Source organism: Aethalodelphis obliquidens, unplaced genomic scaffold, assembly GCF_003676395.1.
Source record: "Aethalodelphis obliquidens isolate GAN/ISIS:26980383/991018 unplaced genomic scaffold, ASM367639v1 scaffold18, whole genome shotgun sequence".
NCBI classification, from domain to species: Eukaryota; Metazoa; Chordata; class Mammalia; order Artiodactyla; family Delphinidae; genus Aethalodelphis; species Aethalodelphis obliquidens.
The window spans coordinates 14,190,259-14,209,664 of record NW_020837962.1 but is presented as its reverse complement, the minus strand read 5'-3'; the positions used below and the strand labels follow the sequence as shown (position 1 = coordinate 14,209,664).

The window sequence follows — 19,406 nt, the reverse complement described above, 5'->3', positions numbered from 1 at the left end:
AAAAAGAAACCCAGTACTCATGAACAATCACTCCTCTTTCCCATTCTTACCAACCCCAAACCTAGCCAACCACAAATTTACTTCCTGTCTCTATGTATCTGCCAATCCTGGATATGCTATATAAATGGAATCATACAACATGCAGTCTTTTTCTGACTGGCTTCTTTCACTTTACATGTGTTAAGGTTCATCCATGTCATAGCATGTATCAGTACATCATTTATTTTACTGACAAATAATACTCCATTGTACAGATATACTACATTTTATCTATCCAATCATCAGTCGATGGACATCTGGGTTGTTTCCACTTTGAGGCTATTATGAATAACACTATGAACATTCATGTACAAGTTTTTATGTGGACATGTGTTTTCATTTCACTTGGTATATAACTAGGAGTGAAACTGCTGGGTCATATGGTAACGCCTAAGTTTAACTTCTTAAGGAAATGTCAAACCATTTTCCAAAATGGCTGCACCATTTTACATTCCCACCAGCAACATATGTGGGAGGGTTCCAACTTCCCCATGCCCTTGCCAACATGTTAGTTTTTTTACAGCCATCCTAGTGGGTATGAAATAGGATCTCACTATGTTTTGATCTGCATTTCCTAGTGGCTAATGATTTTGAGCATATTTTCATGAGCTTATTGACCATCTGTGTATCTTCCTTTAGAAAAATGTCTATTCAAAGCCTTTGCCCATATAATTCAGTTGTCTTTTTATTGTTGAGTTGTAAGAGTTCTTCATATATTCTGCAAGTTCCTTGTCAGACATATGATTTGCAAATATTTTCTCCCATTCTCTGGGTTGTCTTTTCCACTTTCTCAATGGTGTTCTTTGATGCAAAAAAGTTTTCAATTCTAATAAAGTCCAATTTACCTATTTTTCTCTTGGCACCTGTGCTTTTGGTGTCACTGCCTAAAAATACCACGAAAATTGTCCAAAAAACACTGCCTAATCCAAGTTCACAAAGATTTATGCCTATGTTTTCTTCTAGGAGTTTTATAGCTTTAGCTCTTATATTTAGGTCTATGACCCATTTTGAGTTAAATTTTGTATATAGTGTGAAGCAGGGATCCAAATTCATTCATGTGGACATCACCTGTCCCAGCATCATTTGTTGAAGATGCTATTCGTTTCCCCATTAAATTAGCTTGACACCCTTGTCACATTGAGATGTGAGAAATAAAGGACATAAAACTGTTACAGATGAACTCAACTGTTTGAGAAAAATCTACATTGACATTCTCCAGATATTCACTATCTCCCTTATTTCCATTATAGTACTTATTACAATCTCCAATTATCTTATTTATTTACTGATTTCTTACCTGTCTCCCCCATGAGAATGTATATTCCATAGGAAAAGGGACTTTGTCTTGTACACTGTTGAATCTCTAGAACCTACAACAGTACTTGATTCCCAGAAGGTACCTAACACTTATTTATTGAAAGAATGAGCATATGTTTAAAGTGGCCTGAAAGAAAGTGCACCAAATGCACTTTGGATAGGGCTGTCATTACAACTCAATTTTCCTTAATGTTATATAACGAACATACATTATTATTACAATCAGATGTGAAGATATTTTAAAGATCTGTAATACTTCTGCATCAATTTGTTGTTCCTCAAAGTTCCAAGAACCTCAATTTTTTTTTTTTTTTTCTTGCGGTACGCGGGGCCTCTCACTGTTGTGGCCTCTCCCATTGCGGAGCACAGGCTCCAGACGCACAGGCTCAGCAGCCATGGCTCACGGGCCCAGCTGCTCTGCGGCATGTGGGATCTTCCCGGACCGGGGCACGAACCCGTGTCCCATGCATCGGCAGGTGGACTCTCAACCACTGCGCCACTAGGGAAGCCCCAAGAACCTCAATTTTTGCCAAACTATTTTGGCTTCTTTTATATAGTACCCCAGCACAATGACACCACCAACTACCTAGTGGCTCAGGTCTAAATCTTCGGAATTATCTTTTATGTCTTTCTTTCCCCTATGCCACACACCCAAATGATCAGTAAGTCCGGTCAGCTCTTCCCCCAAATATACAATATCCAATCACTTCTCACTATCCCAGTACTAACAATCCTAATCCAAGCTACCACTGACTGATTGAATAATAGCAACCGTCAATCAGTTTTGTCCCCATTTGTACATCTAAATCCTATCTCACTCCACAACTTAACACCCTAACACCTCCCTACCACCAGACACCCGACAGCTTCCTGGTGCAGTCACCTTGGCTCACCCAGCTCTAGCTCCTGCCTACAGTCCATTTCCTACTTTTCTCCCTGCTTTTCACTGAATTCCAACTACACAAACCTTTTTTTGTCCCTGGCATGTCAAGCTCATTCTCTTCTCAAGGCCTTTCTACTTACAGAGTTCCTTCTACCTAAAATGCTCTTAACATGGCTAGCTAGCTCCTTCTTGCCATGCAAGTCTTAAGCTCAAATGTCACCCCCTAAGAATCTACCCCAAGGTAGCCAACTTTTCTAGTACTCCCTATTGATCACCCTATTTTTTTCACACCAGTTGCCATTACCTGACATGATCTTGTAATTTTTTGGTTGTCCCTCCCACCTGCCCACCTCCATTAGAATATAACTTCTACAAGGAATGGACTTTGTTTTTCTGTACTGTATGCCAAGTACCTGGGTCAGTTCTTGGCATATAATAACTTCTCAAATATTTATTGGATAGATGATTGCTATTCTAAACCTTGAGGGCAATGAACAACTGTGTTTCATTCTCCATTAATTACTTCAAGAAAAATATAACTATGAGTGGAAGACAAGATATTTTTACATCAAGGATCAAAATCACCTCAAAAGTCAAATTAAAAAGTTGATCATAAAAAAATGATCATATATAATGACTCCAAGTAAAATAAAATTAGTTTAAAGAAATAATAAACAATTAGAAACATGTTTTTATGCACTCCTTCACCGTTTTTATTTTATCTACAATTACTGAAGTAAACACTGGTGTACTCAGAATATAAAGAAAAGAGACTGTTAAACTTGGATCTAAGGTTGTTTAATATTATTATTTTAGCCAGTGCTGATAAGCACTTTACTATGTGCCAGGCATTGCTTTACTTATATGCATCGACAAAATGTTGTGATGGTTAAGTACTATTATCATTCCCACTTGGAGGAATGATGAAATTGAGGCACAGAACAGTCAGTAATGTGTCTCAGGTTATACAGTCAGTAAGTGGCAGAGCCAAGATTCAAAAAACCTAGGCAGCCAGACTCTGGGCTCAAGCTCTTAACCACTTCTCAGTATAGTTTAACAGTAATGATAACAATACCTACCTCACTGGGTTGCTAGAAGGATTGAGTGAGATAAGTTAACACAATGTCTGACACACAGCAAATACTTATAAGTTATCTAAGATAGCATTACTTCTTGTTCTTTCATTTGTTGAGCTTTCAAGTGCTTTTCTATGGTTCAGGATGCCTCAATGAGCATCAAATACCATTCAGTTTCATTTTTAAGAAAGAAAGAGAATTGGCATTACTGAGCAGTTTTTGCATGTCAGAATTAGTTGAAAGGTGCTACTCTAATAATACCTGCCTTATCTATCTCAAAGGATTTTCACTGTTAAGACTCGAACTAAATTATAACGCAATATACAAAGGGGAGGTACTATTCAATTAGTTCAGTACTTAAAACTCAATTCCCATTGTATTAAAAGAAAGGTATGTGGGAATAGAAAGTATAAAAATTAAAGTAATCCATCTCCATGGGACCCGGCCCCATCATAATGAAGAATGCCCTCTCATTCACTCATTCGTGTTCATTTGGTAACATCTGTTGTGGGCCTACTTGGAGAGGTGTTGTGGTACTGAAATATACAAATCCTAGCCAATGGAGCTCAACAGTCTAGTCCCACAAAACATCTTAATAAGTTCCATAAAAGGGATTCACAGGCTACCTCAGCACTGTTAGTCATATGCAGACATGCCAAGAATTAACAAAAGTGTTGGTACCCACACTAACGTCCCCTTACACATTAAACAGGCCAATCCACAAAGTCTGAGGCTGGTCCGTTAAGGTGGCCACTAACCACATGTGGTTTAGAGAGTCCATTAAACATGGCCAGTGCTGCCGAGGAACTGCATTTTTAATTTTATTTCACTTTAATTAACTTAAATTTTTAAATTCATTATCAATTCCATTACTGGAAAACTAAGTATGCTTGGAGCAACTTAAGTATATGACTCTGCTTTTTCAACTATAAATTTTATGTCTAAATATATACCAAATATTTCCAATGAAAACTGAGCATCTGAATTGAGCTGTGCTGAGTATAAAATATACAGTGGATTTCAAACAATTTGTATGAGAGAAGAATGTAAAATGTCTCATTTTTTAATTGATTAAATGTTGATACAATATTTCAGATATATTGGGTTAAACAAATTTCATCTTTTCTTTTTACCTTTTTAATGGGGCTACTAGAAAATTTAAAAATACATATGTAACTCACATTTTATTTCTATTCGACAACATTGGTCTAAAGATGACTTACAACGTTTTTAAAACAAGGCCTCAATGATTTGAGAATTCCTCAGAGCTTCAGAGCTTCCATAACTGACTTAAAAGATAGCTCCAGAGCCAGCTGGAGAAGTTTTACCTATATCTGCCCATGCTTTAGTTTTAGCTCTATTACTTAAAAAAAAAAAAAACACTACCACCAACAAAAATGTGCTTTGTGAAAGAATTTAAAAATTTACAAGTTGCCCATCTTCTGAAAACAAGCCAAGACAGGAATATGGGTAGAAAATTCTACGGGTAGAAAAATATGGGTAGAAATAGGAGGAACAACCTATAAAGTAATGCAAAAATGTTGAAAGTAGTAAACAGTCTTCCTCTAATGTGATCCAAAAGCACAAACACACAGATAAATTAGTTTTAAATGTAGGTTTCCTGCTACAGTACGCACTGAAGTTTCTACCTTTCAAGTGCTCATCCTAAGCCTTGTTGCAACAGAATAAGAGTTCTTTGACGGTCCCTTGTCATGTCAAAAAAAATAAAGCCAAAATCTCCACCATTTCACACTACAGATTAAAATATGAATTTTAAGAATTCTGACTGCATTTTTCCTGAAATGAGATACTTTTAAAAGATCTACCAAAAATTGATTCTTTAACACAGCAAACAAATCATGAAATAGGGTAAACAGCACATAAGCATTACAATGTCAGCTACTAGAAGACAATCTTACAAGAGTTAAGGATCACTCAAGACTATGTACTCAACTCTATGGGGGCCCTTGTACAGAAGATTCCTTGTACATGAATTCCAAGATTCCATGAATTAAGTAACAAGTCTGTCAAAGCATTACTGAGATGAACCAATCTGATGTTTATTTTTCTATGCTTCTCCCAATGTAAAATTTCAAGCAAAATGAACAGGAGACAGCTTTTAGAAGCAGGACAACTCCAAGTGAAAACTCATTTCTAACACCAATGATTAAAATATTTCTGAGTGTTACATATAAATCTTTGGGTATGTCTTTCATGGAAAACCTAGAGAGGAGTATTAGGCTATGTGGAAAGGTAGCTCAAGATGCTTAAATAACAAGCATCATGTTTATGGTTTATTATTTTCTGTGGTTTAGGTATGCAAATAGCAAAGACTACGACAGAGACCAGGCCTAGTTATTCAGACTAGAGCATTACTCTGTAGATAAAAAAAAAGTACATGTTAAAACAACAGTTTTTAAAGAGTTTCAATTTTTTTTTTCAAATTTCAAATGTGGTGTTCGGCTCAAAGTATCTTAATTATTACTGAAAGAAAATATAAGTTACATTAACATAAACAAAAACACAAATGTTTAGAATCTTCCTGTATACAATAAACACCATTTTGATTTAAAACAATTCTGTTTACAAAAAACGATTATGGTTATTTGTTTTATTTTTTTAATAGCCTTTATTTTGTAGAGACATTGTAGGTTCACAGCAAAATTGAGCAGAAAGTACAGTTTTCCCGTATATCCCATGTGTGTTTGTTTTTAACATTTTGGCTAGAAGCCACACATAACCTAGATTTTATATAGTGCCCAGGAAAAGCAAAAGACATATTGACCATCTTGTCCAAAAGCCTCACATTTGGAGAATTAAAATAGTTCTGGTAGAGGCCTGTTAAGTTCTAGGTAGCCTAAATTAAGTAAAACTTAATCATCACGGTTGTAAATTCTTTGTTGCCTTTATTCCCCAGAAAAACACCCTCAGAAAAGGCACTGGGATTCCTTCTGGCCCTCTGAAAATTGTGTTTCTGATGCAACCGCCCATTAAAAAATACGCAATCCCAAATTAAAAATCCCCAAAACGGAGGAAAAAGAAAGAAAAGGGTAAGTATAGAACAGAGGATGTTAATCTCCACGCCCTGTGGCAAAGATGGAACTCTACTCTGGATCACTGTGCATTCTACCACAACCAGGGCCTCACAAGGGCAGGTGGCTAGAATTAAGAGTACTGAACTTCTGTTACTTAGCAGCTTGAGAGGCAGGCAAAGAAAAGCAGGTGCCAGAGGCAAGGTATATTAGTCTTCATTATGCAGGTCTGGCTTTGACAAGCACATTCTCGCTGATTTTCTTTTAAGGTTAGATTTACTTTATGGCTACACAAATGAGTTTATATGAAGACGTGAGGAGTATTTACACAGTGTCAGGGTCACTGAAAGCTCATGCATGTAAAAACATAAGCTGCAACAAGAATGAAAAGATACTCAACTACTGCTAATCAGAGAAATGCAAATTAAAAGAATGAGAAACCATTTCACACCTATCAGATTGGTTTTCAAAGTCTCATAATGCCAAGTAGTGAAAATAGAGAAACAGGCTCGTGAAAGCAGCTGATGGAAGGCAAACTAGAACTAAACCTCACCAAGTTCTTTTTTTCAAAGTTGCAAAAGGATACACGAAGCATGATAACATTTATGTAAAATCTTAAAATACGTCAAGGCAACATATATTATTACAGATGCATACATGTACAACTGAAAGTATGGAAACATCAATGAAATGTGTTAGTTTCAGGTGACTATGCTGAACTTTTACCTGAGCCCTGAGCTCCTGAAAAGCAGTGAAGATTAAGAAATTCACTCCCATCATTTTGTGTTCAGGGCAACAGAAGGATCCTGCTCTTGCTTACTTCCAGATTAAGACATGTCCCCAGGCTTCCTCAAGACTCCTCAGTTTACCAGCCCCAGGTCTCTGTCCTTTTTTGTTGTTTTTTTGTTTGTTTTTGAGATGTTCCTCATTTCAATTAATGTTCTCTCAAATGCAATAACCTGCAAAAATCATCTCCTTAATCGGCCAGTACATTACGTCTTTGACACAGGAGTGGTTACCTCTGGGGAGAGAAGGGAATGGGATGAGGAAAAAGATGCGTATTTACCTGTAAAGGTAACATAAAAACCTGAAATATGGCAAAAAGTTAACCTTTTCTTTTTTTGTACAAAGGAACTTATTATTCTGTGTACCTTCCTGCTTAAAATGTTTCAAAATTAATTTTTAAATTATTTTAAAACCTGATGTGGAGTCAGAAAAGGCCACAAGTCAATAAAACCTTTACAGACTGTTTTCTAATATGTTAAATGGGCACAGGAACACATGCCCAACCTCTTCCACTAGATTGCTGTAAGTAAAAGTGTTTTTGCTAATCATCAAGTGGAAGAATACAGGTGTAATTCAGTCTGAGCCAACAGCTCAGTTTGTTAGAGCCGAGTTCTGATTAGGGTAAGGTTAAGGGTTAGATTATCATGCAGACCTTTACTGTTTCAGGGACAAGACTACACTCTGACTTCCCAGAGAGCCACTGGTTACAAGAGGAGCTAGGCCAATCTCCTGTGATGTCTCAATCCATACCCAACAGGAAGAACTACTCAGCAGATAACCCTAGGAATTTCATGGTAGGCTGGTAAATAATCTTTGTATGAGGAAGCTGGCGCACCCAGTACACACGCACACCAAAGTTTTGTTTGGAGAGTGTAGATGTGGTTCCTGTGGAGGGTAGGCTTTTTTTTTTCTTTGGCACTGTAAAGTGAGACTTTAAAAACATGAAATCTCATCTTAAAGTGCTCAGGGTGATCTGAGTTGGTTTCAAATTGCTTTATTCCCAAGTGCTTCGAGAAGACTTGGTGAGTACCAGGAAGTGATTTTGTTAATGTAGAACAAATCCATCAACAGTTAAAATTTAATCTGAAAAAAAAAAATCTTAGAAACTTGGAACCAAGTATCCAACCAACAGATCTAAACAGTTTCAAATACAGAGGTAAAGTGCTAAAATCAGGGAATAAACATACATCTTCATAATATTCTCTAATAGCTGGAATGAAGGGAGAAGCTCTGTGCTCATAAGGCTAAATACAAGAGTAAGCTTTAAAAATGGTCATCTGCACAAATGAACTGATCTACGAAACAGACACAGACTCACAGACAAAGAGAACAGACTTGTGGTTGCCAAGGGGAAGGGGGTTGGGGAGGGACAGACTGAGGTTGGGGTTAGCAGATGTGAGCTTCTACATATAGATCCTACTGTATAGCACAGAAAACTATATTCAACATCCTATGATAAACCATACTGGAAAACAATATTTTAAAAAGAATGTATATATATGTATGACTGAAGCACTCTGCGGGACAGCAGAAATGAACACAACATTGTAAGTCAACTGTGTCAATTAAAATAATAAAATAAAGATGGTCACCTGTATTCTAAACTCTCTTTCTTTGCAAGCATCCTAACAAGAGTAGTTCATAAATTCTTCCGACCTCCCGAAGTTTGAAACGTACTCGGAATCACCCATCTTGATTAATTTTTATTTCTCCTCCTCCTTCCGAACCATAAATATTTTAAACAGACTCTTCATTTTATTTGAATGTATAGAAATAAGAAAGTTAAGCTTTAAAGTTTAAGCATTTAGCTAAAGTAAAAAGGTTTGGTCCTATTTTCAAACAGAAAATAAAGTTATGTCAAATCAGAAGGCACTAAAGCCGGCTCCAGCCTGATTCAAAGCACTTTCGTCTGAGTGTATGGTCTTAAATTTATGAAAACTCAAAGCCCTAAGATTAAGTCTTTTAGCATAAAGTAGTACAATCTTAAAGAAGTTAGAAAGTTGTAAGATGCCGATCTCCTTTGTAGCTTACAAAATCAAACCAAAGAAGAACCAAAAACTGAACAACATCAAATTCGTACTAAATATCCTCAGTCATCCAGAAACTACTGTTAATCTCTAATTTTCTTCCACCACTGAGCCAGTCTGCATAGGCCTGAAAGGTGCAATACCTTAAGAAAACCCAAATTGTCATTCAGTGAAAACACTGTGTAGGAAGATAAACTGGTACCAACTGTTTCCAGGCAGACAGATGCAATAACAGTGTAATATTTCCAGCAAAGTCTGGTAAGCCTTTGCCTGCAAATCATTGACCAAAAATGGTAACAGAATGCGCAGACTACAGAAAACGACAAAATGTCCTACTTGATCGTCCACTTAAGAGCACGGTTCTACAGCAAACGAGAGTGACAGTTTAGAGGGGAAAATACGTGAATTAAGCAGTCCAACACCTAGAATATGCGGAACATCTGTTTACTTTTTAGCGACTCGGATAGCTTAATGGACTTTAAAAAGCTTTTTCATTTGCTTTAGTTAGCATCCCAGCATCATGCCCACCCCCTGCCCGCTAAATACTGGCAGAGCCAACCTGTTTGCAGGTAAAAGAAAATCTGTGACCGTACATGGAGGCCGGACAGGCCACCGCCCGGCCGAACGCGCAGGACGAGGAGCTGCGGGGCGCGGACCACCGGGGGCGGCAGCAAAGGACCGCAGGCCCGGTTCGGAATCGTGGGGGTCACGCTCGGTGGCCATCCCGCCCCCCAGGTGGCTCAATAAAGGCCTCGTTCCCTCCTCAAGACGCACGGACCTCAGGGGCCGAAACCGCCCGAGTCGCCGACCGCCCGCTCCCGGCCTTGGCGAAACGTGCGCCAAAGAGGCCCCACCCGGGAGCGCGGGCGGACCCCGGGCGGCGTCGCCGGGGCGGGGGGGTCGACCCCGGCTGGGCTACCGAGGCCAGGGGGAGGCCCCGCGCCGGCGGCGACGGCGAGAATGCAGCCACCGGGGAGCCGCCCCGGCGCGGGGCCCAGCGGGTCCGCGGCGGCCGAAGCCCGGGTCCCCCCGCGCCGCCGCCGCCCCGACCCCGCGGCGCCCCGGGCCCCCAGCTTACCATCTTCGCCGCGGCGGCCGCAGAGCGCGGAGAGGGAGCCGGCGAGCACCAAGTCTGCGGAGCGACCTCCTCACAGAAGCCCCACTAACCTCCCAGGGACTGGCGGGCGCCTCGGGCCCAGACGCGGCGGCGCACGTCACGCGCTGCCCACCGTTGCTACGCAACCGGCCGGCCTGGCAACGCCCCGCCCCGGCAGTCCCCCCCAACCCCGACTCCGCGGGGGCGGGGTCTTCCTCGCCTTCCGGAGAAGGGGCACCGGGTACCCCTCACGAGCTCTGGCCTGTGGGGCGGGGGCGAGGTCCTCCCCCAACAGCTCCGGACGAGGGGGCGGAGCTTCAGTTGGCACCTGCGGGCGAGGGGCGGTGGCCCCTTCACCGGGGCGGGGCCACGTAGCGCCCCGCCCACTGCGCCGCCGTTGCCCTTACATGGAAGTAGCCACCTGGCCAGGTGTGCACCGCCGCGAGGGGCGGGGCCTGGGAGGGGGAGGGGTGAGAGGGGCGGGGCCCGCGGCGGAGGAGGGAGGGAGGGAGGAGGGGGGAGGGAGGAAGGAGGACGAGAGGGAGGGAGGGAGGGAGGGACGAAGAAAGGACCAGCGGGAGCCGGGGCGCGGGCGGTCGCGGGGGCCGCGCGTCCCGCATTTTTTACCTACTTTGGTGAGATTCCCGCCATCGTCGCCTGATTGGCCCAGACCTGCACGTCTGGCCCTCGGGCGAGAGGAAAAATCTGCACATTTTTCCTCTTTGCCGAGGCGACTGTGGCGATTCAGAGCGCTCTGAGTCACCGCTAATTTCAGGTCTGGAAAAAACAAGGAGTGATTTATTTGTCTTTGGGAACAGCCCGGGAAAGGAGCACTGCAGTCCGCAGCAGTGTGGCAGGGAAACGGCAGAGATGCCTCAGGATGGTGGCGCCAGCCCCGCTGCTCCGTTTTGGGGGTTTTTAATTTGAGATTGCGTTTTTTTTAATGGGCGGTTGCATCAGAAACACAATTTTCAGAGGGCCAGAAGGAATCCCAGCGCCTTTTCTGAGGGTGTTTTTCTGGGGAATAAAGGCAACAAAGAATTTACAACCGTGATGATTAAGTTTTACTTAATTTAGGCTACCTAGAACTTAACAGGCCTCTACCAGAACTATTTTAATTCTTCAAATGTGAGGCTTTTGGACAAGATGGTCAATATGTCTTTTGCTTTTCCTGGGCACTATATAAAATCTAGGTTATATGTGGCTTTTATTCTGGCCTCTAGACATAGAGACTCATTTCTCGTTACTCTCCTGTTTTGTGTTTGTTTTCTTTTTAAGAAAGAAAGTTGTGGCAATTCTAAGCCTTACCACCTACTACAAGATTTTTGGCAGGCTAGAAGAGTGGTTTGCAATGTGAACGAGAACTTATTCCAAGTCAGATTTGTGTGCCCCATCCCCAGAGTTTCTGACAATGTATCTCAGGTGAGACCCAAGAATTTGCATTTCTAACAATTCCCGGGTGATGCTGATGTGACTGGTGGGTATCGGGCACTTTGAGAAGAAAGAACCCACCTGTATCCAGCTGCAGCTGGAGCCCTGTGTTTCCCTGTCGGCCGGGACTCAGTGCCACCCTCCATCTCTGAGTCTTCAAAGACTTCTTTTCTGTTCAAAACGGAATCGTCCTCATGTAAGGATGCAAGTCGGGCCTGCTCCAACCTCTCTTATGCATTTCGTCCTCCTCACTGCAACCAGAGTTATGGCCAAACAGAGGAATCTTATCCTGTCACTTTACTGCTTAAAATTTCCTGTGGCTTCCTCCAGAAATCTCAGCAGTTCAGTCTGGCCCTTCTGCCTCTGGCCTCAGCCTGCCTTTTTTGTCCTGTCTCCCACACTTTCCAAAGTTCCCAGTATCCTTCCAGACTAAACTTCTCATTCCAGAATCCTTCTTGCTCTAACTGCCATCATCACGGGGCTGTTGGTCTCTCATCCTGGAATGTTCCCAAGAGTCTGGAGACTTCTGACCACTTTCCAAGGGATCAAGAGTGGGTCCTTCTATAGTCCCACAGTTCATCACTTCTCAAACCTTGAGAAGCATCCACACCACCTGAGGATCTTGTTAAAATGCAAATTCAAGGGTTTAGCAGTGGGTCTCAGTTGCCCCAGGAGATTCAGATGCTGTGGGTCCTCAGACCACACTTCCATAGTGAGGTCTTAACATTTTTCCCTACTGTTAGTATAGCTGTAATTTATATATGCATTTGCTGCCACCATCACTACTTTATATTGAGAGTTCCTTGAGGTCAAGGGGTGTTTAGGATGCATTTTTTTTTTTAATTTATTTATTTTTGGCTGCGTTGGGTCTTCGTGGCTGCGCGCAGGCTTTCTCTAGTTGCGGCGAGCAGGGGCTACTCTTAGTTGCAGTGCGCGGGCTTCTTATTGCTGTGGCTTCTCTTGTTGCAGGACACTGGCTCTAGGCACGTGGACTTCAGTAGTTGTGGCACGCGGGCTCAGTAGTTGTGGCTTACGGGCTCTAGAGCGCAGGCTCAGTAGCTGTGGCACACGGGCTTAGTTGCTCTGCAACACGTGGGATCTTCCCGGACCAGGGATTGAACCTGTGTCCCCTGTATTGGCAGGAGGATCCTTAAGCACTGTGCCACCAGGGAAGTCCCTAGAATGTATCTTATATGGACTGGCATAGCCCCTGATGTATAGTAGGTGTTTAATACATGTTTGTTTCGGTCAGTGAAGTATCTGAAGATGTTTTACAATCCATCAGGCAAACCTCTATATCAGTTCATTTTAACCTAAAATGAGCCCCCATTTTTCTTAAGACCCCATTGAACTTTAACCTCTTCCTTTACACATTAGTTTCCTAGATATTTTCATTCCTTATCATCCCACAGAGGGAAAAAGTTTTAACATAAGGTCTCCCCTTGAATATGAGACTGAGTGTGTTCCGTTTCTAATTTAGAAAATATTCTGCGTATGTAACCATCTGTGAACATATAGGTGCTTTCATTTAAAACCATAAATATGAGTGGTAGGGGAGAAAATACATTAATGAGGCACTTGAAGAGAGATGTGTTAATCAATGATCAGGAAAAGCCTGCGAGGGGATATAACCCTGCCAGTATATATTGCAGAAAAACTATTTTTAGCTTCTTTCCTGCCTCTTCACAAATTCACCTATTCTCTCTCCCCTACCCTTATTTATGTCTGTGATATTTTCTAAAAATAATTTTAATTATGTAAGTAAGATATGAGTGTGTTCTCATTATGCAAGATTCCAAGATACAATAAGAAAAGCCCCCAGAGCGCTTTTGCTCTCCATCCCCACAGCGTCAGCTTCCTCCTCAGAGGTAACCACTGCTCTCAATTTGGTGAATGGCCTTATGGAGAAGTAAGCCATGTGCAGGTGTTTTGTGTTGTGGTTTGTTTCTGTCGGTGCTTTGTGTCATGGTTTTGTGCTGGGTGTGTGGTGGCCCGTAGCTTGCTTTCTGATTTTCTTGATTTCCTACCTACTGGATCCATCCATGTCTGATAGAGCAGTGTTGAAGTCTCCAACTGTGATAACGGATTCACCCATTCCTCCTCGCAGTTCTGTCAGGTCTTGCCTCACTTAGGTTGACACTGTTGTTGGGAACGTACACATAAAGAATTATGTCTTAGAGGAGAACTGACCCCTTAACGTTATGTAACCCCCTTGTTTATTCACAAGAACTTTGCTGATTCTGAAGTCGACTCCGTCTGAAATTAATGTAGCTACTCCTGCTTTGTTTTGATTAGTGTTAACATGGTATATTTTTCTCCATTTACTTTTAATCTGTATGTGTCTTTATATTAAAGTGAGCTTCTGGTAGACAACATAGAGTTGGCTCTTTTTTTTTTTTTTTTTGATGCACTCTGAAAATCTCTGTGTTTTGATTGGTGCATTTAGACCATTGACATTCAAAATTATTATTGATATAGCTGGATGAATAGCTATAATATTCACTACTGTTTTCTATTTGTTGCCTTTGTTCTTTGGTCTTATGTTTGCCTTCTACTCTTTTGCTGTCATTTGTGGTTTTAACTGAGCATTTTAGATGATTTCATTTTCTGTTCTTTCCTAGCATATCAGTTATACTTTTCTCACTTTTTTTAGTGGTTGCCCTGGAGTTTGCAGTATACATTTACAACTAATCCAAGTCTGCTTTCAAATAACGCTTCACCGCTTGACAGATAGTGTGAGTACCTTACACTATCTGTACAGTAACAAAATAATACAGTAACAAAATAATCCTAATACAGTAACAAAATACAGTAACAAAATAATCCTAATACCCTCCTCCTCTTATATTATTCCTGTGATTCACTTCATTTATATCTAAGCATATATAGGCATATATGACATATACAAAAGCATATATAATTGAATACATTGTTGCTGTTATTTGAAACAAACTGTTATCCATTAATCCGTCAATTAAGAATAAGAAAAGTAAAAGTTCTTTTTTTTCTTTTCGGCCATGCCCCGCAGCTTGTGGGATCTTAGTTTCCTGACCAGGGATTGAACCCGGGCCCTCAGCATTGAAAGCACCGAGTCCTAACCACTGGACCGCCAGGGAAGTCCCTCTCCTTCACTTTTGAAGGATAATTTTGCAGGGTACAGAATTCAAGCTTGGTGGGTTTTTTCTCTCAACACTTTGTGTTTCCCTTCACTCTCTTCTTGCTTGAATGGTTTTTGAGGAAACGTCAGTAATTCTTATCTTTGTTCCTCTATAGGTAAGAATTTTTTCCCCCTTCTCAGGATTTTCTTTTCTTTAGCTTTGATATTCTGTAATTTGAAATGATAGGTCTAGGTGTAGTTTTTTGGTATTCATATCCTGCTTGGTGTTCTCCTAGCTTTCTGGGTCTGTGGTTTGGTGTCTGACAATAATTGGGGAAATTCTCAGTCACTATTGTTTCAAATATTTCTTCTGTTCCTTTCTCTTTTTCTTCTGGTATTCCCATTACATGTATGTTACCCCTTTTGTAGCTTTCCCACAGTCTTGGATTTTCTGTTCTGTTTTTTTCAGTCTCAGTTCTCTTTGCTTTTTGATTTTAGGGATTTTACTGATATGTCCTCTAGCTCAGAGATTCGTTCCTCAGCTGTGTCCAGTCTACTAATAAGCCCATCAAAGGCATTCTTTATTTCTTTGTGGGTTTTTGTTTGTTTGTTTTTTGCCTTTTGGTATGCCTTGTCATTTTTTCTTGGTAGCTGGACATGATGTCCTAGATAAAAGGAACTGTGGTGAATAGGCCTTTAGTAACATGGTGGTGTGGTGTGAGGGGACTCAGTCTTTTACTGAGCCTGTGCCTCTGTGGACGGCACAAGTGTTTCTCAGCCACTCCTACCCCCACCCCCAAGTTGTCTAGAGTGGGCTGGAGGTGGGTATTTCCCTTACCCAGATGAGTTAGGCTCTGATCAAATCCTGACTGGTTAGCCTCCGATTAACTAGTTTCCCCTGAGGGCAGGCTTTGTTAAGAAGAACAAAGTGCTCTGGAGGATTTCCCAATGGTTCCTGCAGGAAGCAGGAGGGGATTTTTCTCTGATATTTACTGTGGGAACATGGTAAGCTTCAGGAGGCAAAACATAGGGTCCCCCTGTGACTGAGTCTTTCGGGAGTTTTTAACCCTCAGACTTGTCCACACTGAGCCTCCCCTAACTTGTCCATCACAGTTCAGGTTTTCCCACCTGGCACTGGTTCCCCGGTGGTTGCCCCTCGTAAGACTGCTCTGGTTAACCACAGCTCCCTGGATTCTCCTGTCTGTCTCCACTTTGGGGGCGGCGGTTTGCCCTGTGTTCTCTTCTCTCTCATGGATCCAAGAAGAGTTGTCTGTCCAGCTTCTTACTTGTTGTTAGGACAGAGCTGCAAACTCCTTAAATGTGGAAGTAGAAATGTGACATCTGCCTCTTCCCTTTTAAAGAAACTTCTCAGAAGTTCCAGGCAAGGCTTCTCCTTTCATCTCACTGATCAGAACTTGGTCACAGGGCTGCAAGGGGGGCTGGGAAGTGTGGTCTCTTCTCTGAGTAGCAACGTGCTCAGCTAAGAAACTGGGGTTCCTTTACCAAGGAAGAAGGGGAAATGGATATTGGGAGATAACTAGTGGTGATGGCCATAGGTTGATATTATTATTAGTCCCATTCTACAGATGAGGTTAGGGGGAGAGATGTTCCTTAGGAGCCCAGAGGAGTTAGCCATCTGCTTATTATTATTCTCACAGTGATGCCGAACAAGAGAACTAGGGACCCCTCGTTGCTTCCTTAACACCACGGGGGATGGGTGGTTATACAAAACGAGGCAAATGGAAGCCATAGGAAATACATTCTGGACATTCCTTTACTGTAGCCTAGTCCTGCTGGATCAGGCAGCCCCAGGGGCCTGGGCATCTATTTTAGGAAAGGGCTAAATATATTTAAGTACATTCATGGGAACAATGTAGTACCACATGGTAACACTATTGATTTCTCTATTAATCCTTAAAGTCATATACCACTATTTTATAATGTTAAAAATTGAACAACTATGACGTGTTTTTCAGATAATAGTGCACTATTGATACTTGAGAAATTGGAGTAGGTAGTCTCACAATAACCCCAACCAGTGGTTATTCATCCCCCTTGGGCCAAACGGTCCCTTCGAGATGAAAAGTAAAACAGTCCCTTCGAGATGAAAAGTAAAAAGCGGTGTATTTGTAGTTATATTATTTTCACTTATGTTAGTCTGAACATAGAAAATGGGCAATACTCAACAACTATCTTTGACTTACAAAAACAGGACTTTCTTATGGTTCAATCTAATACACACTAACCAAGTAGGAGTCCTAGCAGCCTGGCCTTTTTAAAGTATGTTTGCGTCATCTCATCTATTTTTACCAACTGAATTTCTCATACGAAAAAGAGGAGGTAAATGTTAAAAAAATGAAAGTGTGTTTGGAGGCGAAACATTGCGTTCACAGTGGGATGCCACTTTGCAAGATTTTTTCAGTTAGATTTGACAGCTGGGTCCCTACTGTGTGCCAGCTGTGGCTGTGTTTGCCACCAGGACAGGAAGATGAATAAGTCATGGGCCCTGCCACAAGGAGATCACGAGTGCAAACAGATCAATGCCAAGGACAACTCCGCCCAGGATCCCTTGGGAATTCTCAGACTCCTACTGGAGGGGCAGATCATAGCAGGGAGATGTTACTGGAGCTTAATGGGTGAGGTATCAGGAGAGGAAGTTCCCCACATGATTTCTCACTGAGGCTGGGAAACACAAGTACGGAAAGGTGGTGAGAGGGGCTCACTCAGAGACAGATGGTTGGAAGGAAAGAACACCAAATGTTTTTACCAAAAAACTAGACTCCGTGGACTAAGATACCTAGGTAGATATAAATGAATTGTGTTTGTTTGTTTGTTTTTGCTTTGAGGGGCTGCTCTGCTGTGCTTCCTACCTTTCCTCTTTTCCCTTCTTCTGGGGGTGGGAGGAGGGGTGTCAAATGATGGTCCAGACAGAGACACCCAGCTCTGCCCAGTGAGGAACTCAAAGCAGGCTCAAAGACAGCTAGACCAGAAACAGCCAAGGGACAGAGGTTGTGATGTGAAATCCGGGGCCTTTTGCTATAACTGTTTTGCTTTTGCCTCTAAGACGCCAGTATTTCCATCATCAGTCTTCCAATGCGGTGTTTGATACCGCTGTCACCAGTTCCAGCTTTGACTGGCCGTGTAACCTCTTGTACAACATAACTCTCTGGGCCTCCTATCCTCACCTGCAAACTGAAGGTGTTGACGAGTTTAACCCCTTTAGCTCAAAAATGCACTAAAGAGAAGATTTATTGAGTACCCAGCACAGTATTGGCAATTTGTAGGGTAGCCTATTCTAGTAATACTAAGGAAGACCCTCGAATTTTGATATATAAACTCTAGGCCTTGGGCTCTTGACACAGGGCCTATTTTTACAGCAAAATCAATAAGTTGCTGTAATTGTCCAGGCGGTGGCCTGATGGGGTTCTCTCAGCCACCCACACCTGGGGGAAGGGAGCTGATTGGCACAAAGGGAGAAAATAGGATTCATGTCACGTACTCTTCATGTCAGTGAGAGGCTAACATATCACGTCTTACAGTCATTTGTTTATTTTTATTTTTTGGTCAGTAAATTCAGGCTCATCATTTATGTTTCTCACTCCTGTGGGAAACCTTCCTTGCCGCCCCATGAGCCAGTGAGTCACTTCCTGGCTTCAGACCTCTCCGGCTTCCTTTGTTTCCCAGCCCCGGCCTGGCCCTCCGGAGAGGGGTCTGGGCTGGGAGGCAGGAAGGGGTCAGGCACCAGGCTGCACACCTTCAGTGGCTTTCAAGTCTCAGAGAAGGACTCTTGATGCAGGAGAAAGTATGCATGTGGTCTGATAAATGCTGTGTTGGATTCCAGATTCAGCATTTTTTTTTCTTTTTCTTTTAAACAGCTCTAGGAAAGAAGTGCCCATAGAAGGTAGAGCAGGGTTCAGGTTTATTTTATGACTCATGGAAATTTCTAAAATGATAAATATTGGCTTGGCAGGAGCCTGACATAAGAAACACTCAACTAAACCAGACTCTATGGTTACAAGAAACAAGAACAGTGTAGTCAACAAATAAACTGGAGCTCCACTCCCAAGCTTTCAGAGAAAAAACAGCAGAAAACACTTCCTGGATGTTGCACGGTGGCCTTCCTGGCCAGCCGCGATCTCATTTGTTTTTCCTGAGTCCAGAAACTGAGATGGTTGCCGGATCTTCCTGGCTAGGAAGCCATTTCAAATGCCTTTGGTTTTATACTTTATTTAGTCCAGACTCTTTTTGGCTAATATAATGAAAATACTTCATGAGGGTATGGTTAGAAATATTTTCCCCTTAGGAAAAAAAAATTTTTTCCTTCCTGAGTAAAAATTCCTCCACCTCTCTGTGTAGAAGAAACTAGGCATTCTGGAGAGAATATTGGGAATGCAGAATATCAGCTTGTTTCAGAGAAAACTTAGAAAGTCTGAGCCATAAATAATGGTTGGGCTTCTCCTGAGTAGAGTTTTTATTTCTCATGAAACAAAGTCAGCATTACCTTAACTTCCATCAGCTGATTTTATTTTCTAAAAAAAAAACAAATACGAATATTCATACCCAATGGAAAGGCTGGTGTAACAACTTAGCAGAACGTAGTAATGAGTAGCTTAAATCTTCAT

The 19,406-nt window shown here is 41.9% G+C and overlaps 1 protein-coding gene across 1 annotated transcript in view; it reads right to left on the bottom strand.

The window, feature by feature from the left end:
* The window catches only part of DSTN (destrin, actin depolymerizing factor), a 37,336-nt gene extending 26,883 nt beyond the window's left edge, over positions 1-10,453 (bottom strand). Inside the window, exon 1 of the mRNA XM_027118294.1 lies at positions 10,239-10,453. Within this exon, the coding sequence (XP_026974095.1) occupies positions 10,239-10,241 (3 nt within the window). The 5' untranslated portion in view covers positions 10,242-10,453. The remainder of the gene's footprint in view (positions 1-10,238) is intronic.
* Positions 10,454-19,406: the final 8,953 nt, after the last annotated feature.